Below are 12,843 nucleotides of genomic sequence, written 5' to 3' on the forward strand. Positions count from 1 at the left end.
TTTTTATTTTGATTTGAGTGTATGCATGTGTGTTTGTTAATATGTATGTTAATATGTATGCACAGCCACGTGTGTTTTTGTGTGGGTATGCATTGTGATGCGTGTGTGTATTTTTGTGTGTGTGTGTATTGTGATGCTTGTGTGTATTGTGTGATGTGTGTTTGTGTGTATTTTGATGTGTTTGTGTGTGTGTGTGTGTGTGCGTGGTTCCAGACTGGGGAGAAGCTCCTGGAGATGAGGGGTCACTCCCAGCAGATCACTGCCATGGCAACGCTGACCCGCTTCTCCAGGGACAACCCCCACACCTCGCTGGTCACCGCCTCCTCCGACCGCAGCCTCAGTGTATCCATAGTCCCAAGCACCTATCTCTTTCTGTCTGTCTCTGCCTCTGTCGTTCTCTCTCCCTCTGTCTGTCTGTCTCTCGCTCTCTCTCCCGTTCTCTCTCTCTCTTTCTGTCTCTCGCTCCCTCTCATTCTGTCTGTCTGTCTGTCTGTCTGTCTGTCTGTCTGTCTTTCTCTCGCTTCCTCTCTCACTCTCTCTCGCTCTCTCTGTCTGTCTGTCTCTCACTCTCTCTGTCTCGCTCTCTCCAATCAGAGGATTGATTGAGGTCTCTCCCACATTCCTGCTGTGTTTAATCCCATGCTGTGTCTCTTTTAAATGTGTCCTGTTAGAACACCTTACTCGTGCTTGCACAGTATAGTTATACTCACTGTTTTTAATGTATGCTACATATAGTCCTGCTTGTGGTCCTCCTTGTGCGCTTTATATTTCCTCAATGCTTGAGTGACCAGCTGTGGGATCCAGACACAGGAAACAGAGTCCAGACTATTTCAGACCTCCAGTCCTCGGTCAAGGTAAGGATTACTTTTTTTCCAAGATTATTATTTCTTATATCAGCAATTCCTCTTAAATTCCCTCTTTACTGGTTCAAAGAAATTAATAAATTATTCTCAGATTTCTTGTGGAGTAATATAAAATCAAGAATCAGCTACAAAAGATTATCCAGATTGAGGAAAAGAGTTGAATTGGGTGTCCCAGATGTTTATTCTTATTATCTTGCTTACAATGCTAGGTTTCCTTTGTTGTGGGCCTATACAGGCCAGAGTGAGTTAGGGAGTTGGAAATGGGTTGAGGAAACAATTTTAGCCAACCAAGACAAATCTTTCTCCCTAACCGCTTTATGGCATTACTCCAAAACCAATTTGAAAATAGTCAATCCTCTTATTAAATTTTCCTGTGAGGTAATAAAAATTATGCAGAAGCGTCTCCCTTTCAATGGAGCATATTTACCATCATGCCCTATATGGAGTAACCCCGTTTTAAAAGCGGATGGAAAAACATTAACAAACAAATCATGGCAACATAGAGGTATAAACCAAGTGGGTCAGATAGTGATAGATGGTTATATGTTACCCTTTAATGTCATTAAAACACAATATGATTTAAAAGATGTTGACTTTTTTGCATATATACAATCAAAATCAATTTTGGGGTTACTTATTTCAAAAGAACACATAGTACAGGATTTAGATCTGGACATAAATCAGGGGGGAGAACAGTTTCAAGATTATACGAGTTGTTGACCACTGCATCCTTTGACAGCCTATCCTCTATTCAACACAAATGGGGGCAGGACTTGGGCATACCCCTGAGTAATGCACAGTGGGATACACTTACCAAAAACACAAAAGCCTTATCCAAATGTGTAAGATATAACATTTGTCAAATAAAAATCTTGCACAGGGCATATTTAGCACCAAGCAGATTAAAGAAAATGGACAAGTCCCTCTCCCATTTGTGTTGGCATGGTTGCGGAGAGGCAGGAACATTGATACAGCTAATGTGGCATTGCCCCTCAGTAAAGAGTTTTTGGAAAGATGTGATCTGTAACTTGTCTTATATTCTGAAAGAGAAAATACCACTCTGCCCACTAATTTGCCTTTTAGGCAGTAGAGTAGAAAATATCGAGTAAACTCTTACGCAACACATTATAGCTTTAGCCTTTTTGTCGGTTAAACAAATCATTATGATGAATTGGAAAGTACAAAAACCAGATTGCTTCAACACTGACAATTGGTTAAAAGACTTTATGTCTGCCTGTCAATGGAACGTGCAACCTCGTTCCTCAATGATCTTGACTGTGGGGATGAAGGTCCATGGATCTGCACCCCCCCCCCCTGTTGTACTGTGTATTGTTTTGTAATGTCCTGTGAGTTTTGTTATCTTGTGATGTATATATATAGGGTTTGTGATTGTTTTGTTTGTTGTTTTGTTTTGTGTTTGATAAAATAAATAAATAAATATAGGAAAGGATTATTAAATGGCTTATAAATGTTAGATGCAAGTCAATGAATCATTTGCTGCTCGCTATTTCTTACTACTTTAATAGCAGGCCTGTTGCACCAGTTCCTCAGGTTACTCATGTGCACATGTGCCAAGTAGCCTGCAGCTCGATCACACTTACAGCACGCGCCAATGCATACATACACCGCAAGCACGCGCATACACCACGCAAACACACACAGCACACATGCACCTGCGCGCACACATATACGGAAAGGCACACACACACACGCACGCACGCGCACACACCGCACGTCAAGACAAAGGCAGCGACACAATCGCCGAGGTAAGACGTTATGTTTTTAAACATAACGGCTCCACCATCGACACATGCGCAGGTAGGAATGCACACGCACGTGCATGTACCCCATCGACACACTCACCCAGGTAAGACGTTATGTTTTTAAACATAACGGCTCCGCCGTCAACATACTCTCCCAGGTAAGAAAATGTTAAAGAAAAAGAAAAAGTTAAATTCAAACATCGCGCCGACCGGCATATCAACACACAAGTCATGTTGATCTTAAAGAGACAACACAACGAAAACATGTCAATAACACAGTATGGTGAATTATGTCTATAGAGTCCACCACAAGACTACACTTTATTGTTCAAATGTAATATTACGCCTCTCCTTGGCCTCCCGAAGTGTCTTTACTCTTTGTTGCTCAAACTTAATATTACTCTCCTCCTTGAGCCTCCCGAAAAGTCTTGTGATATTTATATCCACCTTCCCCCCTGCGGACTGTTTTAGTTGTTATATTTTTCTTATGTTTTGTGTGTATGCTATGTGTGACTGTAGGCTACTGCTGCCTGTCTTGGCCAGAACACTTGAAGAGATGTTTAATCTCAATGATGATTATTGTTTTCAACTAACCAATAGTAGTTGCCTTGCATTTTAAAATGTCAATGCACTTTTCAGCCCTGAACAACAGTAAAAGCTATTCAATAATTGATTTGCATGCATAGTATACTACACTTTCCATTGAACAATTACCCCTGTTACCATAAATTGACAAATTTTATAATGTGATTAAATGCTCACACGCTAGCTGCTTTCAGACACATGTGTATGTCCTGATATTCTCCTGATGGGCCGTATGTGTGAACAACATATCCTGACATTTGTACCCTGAAAATCTCCTGAATAATATTACTCCTTAGGTAGTATTTTCTCCTTAGGAAATGTAAATAACCTTATATGGGAATGAGGGTAAGTCTGTATTTCTAACACCACATCAGTTGGCGTGTTGATGACGCTTCTGCATGTCATTGAGTGGCCCCCTAAATGATAATCAGCCTTTTGCCTTTTGTTCACTGAATGGTTAAAAAATATTTAAATGTTGGCACTGCTTTCAAGAGTTATTTGTGGTGAACGAATGTTATACGTTGTAACAGAAAATTTGCTGAAATTTGTTACATTATCGCCTGGGGTTTCCACATTATTGCTATGGGTTTGATTACAAAGAGGTTGAGCGTGCGCAAAGCGTGCACGAAAACTCTAGTTATTATAAAACAGCCATGGCGTCTTTAAGATCTTAGATTCAGGGGTAGTTTTCAGGAGTGTTGTTGGTATGTTTTATAGGGGTGAGAGAGTGGAACTCTCCCATGTTTCACTTTTGGAAAACCATGATGATATGTTCTGTGTTCCTCAGTGTCTGCTGGTTCTAGAACGTCCATGTTCTAAGGACAACCAGTGATGATACTTTTTGTGTTCCCCAGTGTCTGCTGGTTCTAGAATGTCTGTGTTCTAAGGGGAACCAGTGATGATAGGTTTTGTGTTCCTCAGTGTTTGTCTCTGTGTTCTAAGTAGAACTACGGTATTGATGATACGGTCTGTGTTCCTCAGTGTCTGCTGGTGCTAGAACGTCTGTCCGTGTGGCTCTCTGGGGGAGCAGAGCTGTGTGTTTGGAACATCGATTTCCAGCTGCAGTGCCAACAACAGAACCAGAGCGACACCGGTGAGGAATAGAAATCAGTAGAACTCTGACAAATGATCAGTTTGAAATCAGGACACTTGGTGCTAGATGTTTGATCATGTTTGTGGTTTTAGGGATCACAGCACTGGTAGAGTTGCCCAAGAACTGCATAGCAGCAGCCATGGATAAAGAGATCGGTAAGAGAACACTGCTGTACTATTTAGATAGAATCAGAGAGGTTCCTGTCAGCCTTTAGCCCCTGACCCCATGAAGGCTGAGTCTTAAACTCGAGGTTCCCCAGATTTGGGAAGACCGTTATGACTCTCGCAGCAAAAGGAATACAACACTGCCCTTATTATGTAGAAATAGTCATATCAAATTAAACACGAGAAACTCCGCTACAAGCACATATAAGTCATTTTTACACACACCAAACACAACTCAAACACCAAGCATATTAATTAGACAAATTAGACAATTAAAAATAGTCTGGAGCTTAAGAGATTAAAGGGGTGATGTCATGCTTTTTCGACTTTTCCCTTTACTTTGGACTGTTATATGATGTATGTGTACATGTTTTATGTCTGCTAAACTAGAAAAATCTAAGTCAGAGCCTGGGGGAGTATTGGCGCCCATCGAGAACGCCCCTCAATGAGTGCGTGAAACAGCCTGTTTTTGTTTCGCTAAAACCTTACTTCCATACAGTGGATCAGACAGCAGTGGGCGGTGCCGAAGTGCAGAAGTCCCGCCTCACGGCTACCCGCAATGTTTACAACTTCTCGGGGGTGTGAATTTGCAGACGCACGCGCAAAGTGCTCTACCAATCGCAACAGGGTGGGCGTGCTGACCAATCACAGCAGACTGGGCTACTCGGGAGGGGGGCCTTATAGCAACATGATACAAAACAGCGTTTTGGAAAGACGTGGAAATTGTTTTTGCAGAAATGAACAGTGTGAGAATGATGAGGGGTATTTATAACATACAGTCATGAAACCCTATTCTAGTAGTTCCCCCAAATGCAAATATTTACCCTAAAAAAAGTATGATATAGGATCTTTAAGCACTTGTCAAAAACCATCATGTTGTTTTATCTCTTTCAGTCATCTACAGGCTGACGGCTGAACTCCCGCTTACCCTAGTCCAGGTCCGCTGCCTCTTGGACCACCAGGACAACATCCGCACACTCATCCCTATCAATGGTCAGACATCTGCTTTATTAAGTTGTGGCTGTTTGTCAGGGCCAATTTTCTTCAATGAGAAGCGATGTATTGTACCGGATACCGGACACACATGAGCACACGCACACATGCACACGCATGCACACTTTGTTTGTGTAAGCAGACTCCATAACCCTGAAGCTGAATTCGGAGTTGTGCGTGTTTGAGAAAGGCCAACGGTGGGACTCAGATACACAATGTGGATTTTACAGAGCTGCCTGCATATAAACTTCCACCTCTTCTTAAAGTGAACACAAGGGGGCAGTAAAGCAATTCCTACCCCAGATCTACATCAACTGTAGGTCAAATCCGGACACAGCCCTAATGAAAGGAATTCTTTATGAAAAATATGTTGTGTTCTCTCAAACCCCTTGGTGTCTGGCAACCAACTCAATGCAGTGTTTTGATTAGGCAAAGTGAATGAGGGGCGTGTCTCTGAGCAGCGACCTGGATCTTGGTGGTTCTCGATGCAGAACTGGGTTTCCAGAAGGAACCACAATGTGCGGCCTTCCTTTTCCAGACGGGCTGTTTGCCAGCGGCTCCCATGTGGGCGAGCTGATCCTATGGGAGGCCAGCGACTGGAAAATCCTGGCCTATGAGCACATCCTGTGGGAGGAGTCACAGGCCGACAGCCAGAGTGAAATCCGACTGGGCTCTCCGAAGCCCTGCGAGATGTCCATTCAGCATTTGACCACCAATGGCACGGTAAGAAGGAGTGAGGTGAATTTGTGGCTGCTGAGTTGGGCTGGTCGCTTTGCTAATTATCTGATACAAAAATTAAAATCCCATTTCTTCCCATGACTTTGAATACTGGCGGGGCCATGAGCCACCTAAAGGCCGCTAGAGGAACTACATGCTAATCCTTTCACATGAGCCTCTAAAACACTGTGTGTGTGTGTGTGTGTGTGTGTGTGTGTGTGTGTGTGTGTGTGTGTGTGTGTGTGTGTGTGTGTGTGTGTTGTGTTTGTTCGTTCCAGCTAATCCTGGCAGCAGTGGGCAGCGGTCTGTACGTATACAGTGTCCTCACCAAGACGGTGGTGGCCTACAGGAGGGCCGCCCACGACTCCAACATCCTGCACACCATGCTGCTGTCAGACAGGTGACCAGCCAGCCAGTGACCCCAGCCTACTGGATGATTACCCAGTGGCTGCTTATCTCCGAATGAAGGAGCCAGAAGTCCCACAAATCTGACTTTGGGTTCATACCTCTCATCTTGGTTTACACTTACATTTGGGGATTTTATGACGCCTTCCGGTTATCAGTCAACCCGCTCTACCTCCTGAGCCATATGCTGCCCCCATCTCCCTTGGCCAAAGTGACTAATGCAGTGTAATGCAGTGTAATCAAGGACCCAGATGTCCAACAAATCTGACTTTGGGTTCATACCTCTCATCTGGATACTTTAACTTTATTTCGTTGCATATATGTTTAAATCAATGGCATTGCTGAAAGGAGGATCTATGAGAGCCAGGCTTCACCCTGCGGTGATTCACAGAGTCGGGAACAGGTCAGACCCCGGGAACCATTCTTTAGAACCCACCCCCCCGTAGTAAAATATAAGGGATTTGAAGTGGGAAGAGGGAGTAGGACGTAGTGAGTGTGGCAGGAAATTAATTATATGACAATAGGGAAAATTACTCTTCTGACTGGTCATGCATGTTGTGTTTCTGATGTGTACGGTGTGTGTGTCTGTGTTTGTGTGTTGCTAGTGAGTTGATGTCGTGCTCTGAAGACGGCAGTGTGAGGATGTGGGAGATCCAGGACCTGCCCTTACCTGCGGAGGCAGCCTCTCCAGGTACGCCCACACAGAATAACACATGCACCCCCTGCTCCCTTAAGTAAGGTCAATACAGCAGGTAAAACCCTTGGGTTGGTCTCACTCCTGAGGGGTCCTACTCCTGAGTGGTCTCACTCCTGAGGGGTCTCACTCCTGAGGAGTCCTACTCCTGAAGGGTCTCACTCCTGAGGGGTCTCACTCCTGAGGGGTCCTACTCCTGAGGTGTCTCACTCCTGAGGGGTCCTACTCCTGAGGGGTCCTACTCCTGAGGGGTCTCACTCCTGAGGGGTCTCACTCCTGAGGGGTCCTACTCCTGAAGGGTCTCACTCCTGAGTGGTCCTACTCCTGAGGGGTCCTACTCCTGAGGGGTCTCACTCCTGAGGGGTCTCACTCCTGAGGGGTCTCACTCCTGAGGGGTCTCACTCCTGAGGTGTCTCACTCCTGAGGGGTCCTACTCCTGAGGGGTCCTACTCCTGAGGGGTCTCACTCCTGAGGGGTCTCACTCCTGAGGGGTCCTACTCCTGAAGGGTCTCACTCCTGAGTGGTCCTACTCCTGAGGGGTCTCACTCCTGAGGGGTCTCACTCCTGAGGGGTCTCACTCCTGAGGGGTCCTACTCCTGAGGGGTCTCACTCCTGAGGGGTCTCACTCCTGAGGGGTCCTACTCCTGAGGGGCCCTACTCCTGAGGGGCCTTACTCTGAGTCTTCCTCCTGACCTCTAACCCTGCTCCTCTCTTCAGGATTCTTTGGACTGTGGTCATTCGGACGATCCAGTAAACAGGCGGAGCTTCCCTCAAGGAAGATAACGGAGGTCCCGAACATCAGAACCCTGGAGCTGACAGGAGATCTAATCGGCCACTCAGGGGCGGTCCAGGTATAAGGTCACGACCATTGACAACGTCTCCTTAAACTGTAGCAAGACAGTACAGAGACATTAAGGATCAGATAGGGGTTAGACAGTACCGAGACATTAAGGAGCAGGTAGGGGTTAGACAGTACAGAGACATTTAGGAGCAGTTAGGGGTTAGACAGTACAGAGACATTTAGGAGCAGGTAGGGGTTAGAATGTACAGAGACATTAAGGATCAGGTAGGGATTAGACAGTACAGAGACATTAAGGATCAGGTAGGGGTTAGACAGTACAGAGACATTAAGGATCAGGTAGGGGTTAGACAGTACAGAGACATTAAGGATCAGGTAGGGGTTAGACAGTACAGAGACATTAAGGATCAGGTAGGGGTTAGACAGTACAGAGACAGCTCATTAAGGAGCAGGCTTTATCTTTGTTTTGTTTCTGCCTCAACTCAATAACCTATCATCCTTGACTAGTACAGGTTGTGTCCTCGCTGTGTTTGTGTGTGTTTGATGTTCTCCGTGGTATAGGTTGTGTCCTCGCTGTGTGTTTGTTGTTCTCGATGGTATAGGTTGTTTCCTCGGTGTGACTTGATGTTCTCTGTGGTGTAGGTTGTGTCCTTGTGTGTGTTTGATGTTCTCCGTGGTGTAGGTTGTGTCCTCGCTGTGTGTGTGTGTGTTTGATGTTCTCTGTGGTGTAGGTTGTGTCCTCGCTGTGTTTGATGTTCTTTGTGGTATAGGTTGTGTCCTCGCTGTGTTTGATGTTCTCTGTGGTATAGGTTGTGTCCTCGCTGTGTGTGTGTGTGTTTGATGTTCTCTGTGGTGTAGGTTGTGTCCTCGCTGTGTTTGATGTTCTCTGTGGTATAGGTTGTGTCCTCGCTGTGTTTGATGTTCTCTGTGGTATAGGTTGTGTCCTCGCTGTGTGTGTGTGTGTGTGTTTGATGTTCTCTGTGGTATAGGTTGTGTCCTCGTGTGTGTTTGATGTTCTCTGTGGTATAGGTGGTGTCCTCACTGTGTTTTGATGTTCTCCGTGCTCCTCAGATGTTCCTGAGCTTCGCCGGGCGCGGTGTGGTGACCTGCTCCACCGACCACCTGATGATCCTGTGGAAGAACGCCGAGCGGCAGTCCCACCTGCGCAGCCTGGAGCTCTTCAGGAGGCTGGAGGCTGGGCCCCCTGCCGGCGACTGGTAGGGTGGCCGGAGACGTTTCCCATCAGGCTTTGCAGTATTATTTTATTCAGTGGTTGCCGTAGGAGCTGCACAGTACATGTCCTTCTGATGACAGATGAATGTCCCTCCGCATGCACCTTTTCTGTACTGTTGTGATGGATGGATTTCGGAAAACTGCATTCCAGATATATTGAGTATTATTTAGCGATTGCAACTTTGACCTGCGAGAAATGTCTATTTGCTTTTGCCTCAATGGATGATAAAAACGACTGTGTTTTGTAACAGTTTAATATTTAATGTCTCTGTGCCTATTTTGTGGCACAACATTTATTTTTGGTTTATTTTTCACATCTGCTTGCATTGAATTTGTTCCACTGAAGATCGCTGTGTATCACTGGCTTAACGTTTAAGTGTTTAATGTATGAATTATTGGTTGTGCCAAATTAGAAGTCCTGGTTATATTAAATTTCACTTTATATTTTAATAATCTTAATTGTTTATTTATCTCTTATTTGTCAAATTTTATATGGAATTAAAGAACATTGTATCTTACTTGGGATTGATCAAGTATATTTTGGTATTACTATTATGAATAAGATTATTATATAAGATATGGATGTCTGTTGTTTGACACTGTGTGGGTTATTTTGTGCCAGCATGTTGCTTTAATTGAAAAACGGATGTCAATTACAGGGAACAGAAAGTAGATTACCTAGAAATAGGAGATAATTGCGTTGGCCTTCCCTTATGACCGCAGGAGAGGGTGGAGGTCTGAGGGAGGTCAAATGGTGTTCTCAAAAATTTGGTTAGGCCTCAGAATGAATGACTCTACTTTACTTTTATTGTTTTCTATTGATTACGATTGTTTATCAAGAAGTATTTCTTAGTTTATATTAGCACATTTATTATTAAAACATTTTTATATTTAATATTTTGATCTTCGTTTTTTCGACATATAAGGCTGGGATATGTCAGGGGTTATGATGGGACCCCTGTGGCGCAAGGGAGAACACTGTAGAGGTCATGTGTTCTGGTTCAGAAGGTGTCCTCAAGTACGGTCTGGTTGCCCAGCGAGATGCTGAAGGGAGAGGCCAGCGACCTGTTGAACTTAAATCATCACTTTGCTTGGAAATCATTCTTTTTCTTTTTATTATTACAAAATGGTTCCATACAGTTGGTGTGTGAGTCGCTGGAGGGGGTAAAAAAGTGTCTGGTTGGTTCTGGACAGTAATGGCGGCAGAGAACAGCCTAAAGTAAAAGCATATTGTGTCCACAACAAAACATCCTTTGACATGATCAGACTGATTTGGATGGTTGATCCGTTTCCTGTCAGGTTGAACCAAAATGTACATGGGCCACACGTTGACATTATATAAACACATCCTGAAAGAAAACACTGTGACAATGAGTATCGGAGCCTTCTCCATAACTAAAGTAACACTAGGTAGTATTCAGCGACAATAAGGAAATCTGCACAGAGAAACACAACAAGACCATTCCACATTATAAATATATACATATTCAGACCTAAAACACGCTAAAACCATGTATGCTGAGATGGCTGTGATGAAGCCATCTATTAAGGGTCAAAACATTAATAATGATGAGAACAAGCAGACTCATTCGGCAGATGAAAGTGATCCAGGAGACTGGAGAAGTCTTCCTTTGCTTCTAATATCCCCAGAAAGAGATCAAAATAGAGTTGAATATTTAAGAAAGTGGCCACTTGAAGACCCATCTCCAAGTCCACAGATCCCACTAAGTACCCCTTGTAGAACCACCTCTTGGTGCCTTCAGGTTCATTTTGTTAAGGTTTGAATTATTTTTGATGGATGGACCATCTTTGTAAATCAACTTAATTAGGCAAATCATTTAAAACAATATCTCAGCAGAACTGCTTGCATCTGTAGTATTTAAAAACATTTGAAAAAAAAGATTTGGGAGGTTGGGGTTAGTTTCCACTGTTTTGCGATCACACAGCTAAGTCTGCAGTTGTCCTCTATAGCCACCAGAGGGCGCACATAAGAACTTGTGTGTGTAAATACTACTGTAACATTTTGATTGCAATGTGGTTGGACCTTAGTGTGGCTGCTAAATTAAGGAGAGAATAAATTACACTTGAAAGTAGTGTTTGGTTGGCCAGGATTAAACAGCCTTCCACTGCTATTAAGTTACTGTAACACTGTATAACAGAAAGGAACTCACCGCTATGTTCATTTAACACAGCACCCATGAAAAAACAACAGATTTGATAAGACTTTGGCAGTGCACAAGAGTTAAAAATAACTTAAATCTGTCACTTTTCTATTGCAGCCATCTACGCTGAACTAGGATGTTTCTCAAGAATTAAATGCAACCATCTACCAGTCGATCCATCCAGGGATTATTTTCTGCTCTTAATTGTTTTATTCTGGCCGTACCACTGTGGGAAAATCTTAGATGACAGTGAAAATGATTTTGCTTTAACTGCAGCTGCAACCCAAACCACTAGAGGCCGTCAATCTGAAAACGTACAGTGTAGGTTTAACAGTGCTCTTGTTAGAGTTACAGTAAAATAATACAAAAAGAAACAAGAAATGGTACAGACTGGATCAAGATGCTGTAAAGTACCTAGTCATCCCACAAAAACATATACAGACTAAAATGTTTTGATAGCTTTTTTCAAAACTTAACTAAACTAAAAATAATAATTATATTAATAAATTAAACCCAAACCAGGAAAGCTCAACAACATTCATCTAAAGTGCAGTTCTTTGTTCTAGCGTGGTCCATTGGCTCTGGCCTGGTGAAGATTGTCAGGTGGGCCCTGCGGTCCAAAACAAGTTCTAGGTTCTATTAACACAGAGACAGTTCGGAAAGGGGGGCGGAGCGGGAAATGCAAGTGAAGAGCTAAAATTGGTTTTATCTTCTGTTGTTCAGATGCTCAATCAGACCATAAAAACTGGATAAGGAAGAGGAGTCCTAAATCCTGTCATTTTCCCCAGAGGTGCGGGCCCCTAGTCCTCCATATTGTCCCCCAGAGCTTCAGTCAATCACTCGAATAGGGTTCTAGAACCGGTTTGTTTTGGACCAGGGCCTCTGCTGCCGCTGCGTGGCAGTGTGGGTCGGTATAGACATAGATACATGTCCCATGGTGAGAGGAGGAGGGAGGAGAGGAGGTGGTGGTGGTGTTGGCGGTGGCGATGGTAGGCGTCAGGGAGACGGTGGAGGGCGTAGACTCTTACACTTCATCTCATCCAGGCCTTTCCAGTATTTGTAGTTTTCAGATAGGTTCTCCATCAGTCCGGGAAGGCTGGCAAAGGCTGACACACACACACACACACACACACACACACACACACACACACACACACACACACACACACACACACACACACACACACACACACACACACACACACACACACACACACACACACACACACACAAATATATACACATCTATCTTTATATATATACATGCACGCACTCTTCCAGGGTTAGGGGTTCGATTCCCAGTGGGGAATGTTAAGAGCGGTATTCTCTCTGTGTTGAAAATGCTTTCTAACCACCAAATGGCACATAAGAG

The 12,843-nt window shown here is 44.0% G+C and overlaps 2 protein-coding genes across 2 annotated transcripts in view; one reads left to right on the forward strand and one right to left on the reverse strand.

Annotated features, from left to right (window-relative positions):
• Positions 1–10,204, forward strand: part of wdr41 (WD repeat domain 41) — an 11,996-nt gene extending 1,792 nt beyond the window's left edge. Inside the window, exons 5-14 of the mRNA XM_079735822.1 lie at positions 214–342; positions 792–854; positions 4,193–4,304; positions 4,397–4,459; positions 5,363–5,461; positions 6,000–6,184; positions 6,457–6,578; positions 7,189–7,274; positions 7,995–8,128; positions 9,148–10,204. Coding sequence (XP_079591948.1) covers positions 214–342; positions 792–854; positions 4,193–4,304; positions 4,397–4,459; positions 5,363–5,461; positions 6,000–6,184; positions 6,457–6,578; positions 7,189–7,274; positions 7,995–8,128; positions 9,148–9,297 — 1,143 coding nt within the window. The 3' untranslated portion in view covers positions 9,298–10,204. The remainder of the gene's footprint in view (positions 1–213; positions 343–791; positions 855–4,192; positions 4,305–4,396; positions 4,460–5,362; positions 5,462–5,999; positions 6,185–6,456; positions 6,579–7,188; positions 7,275–7,994; positions 8,129–9,147) is intronic.
• A 2,263-nt stretch (positions 10,205–12,467) lies between these two features.
• The window catches only part of pde8b (phosphodiesterase 8B), a gene marked incomplete at both ends in the record, with an annotated part of 42,108 nt that continues 41,732 nt past the window's right edge, over positions 12,468–12,843 (reverse strand). Inside the window, one exon of the mRNA XM_079735205.1 lies at positions 12,468–12,577. Coding sequence (XP_079591331.1) covers positions 12,468–12,577 — 110 coding nt within the window. The remainder of the gene's footprint in view (positions 12,578–12,843) is intronic.

The sequence above is a fragment of the Pollachius pollachius genome (genome assembly GCF_949987615.1).
Source record: "Pollachius pollachius genome assembly, chromosome: 4".
Classification (NCBI taxonomy): domain Eukaryota; kingdom Metazoa; phylum Chordata; class Actinopteri; order Gadiformes; family Gadidae; genus Pollachius; species Pollachius pollachius.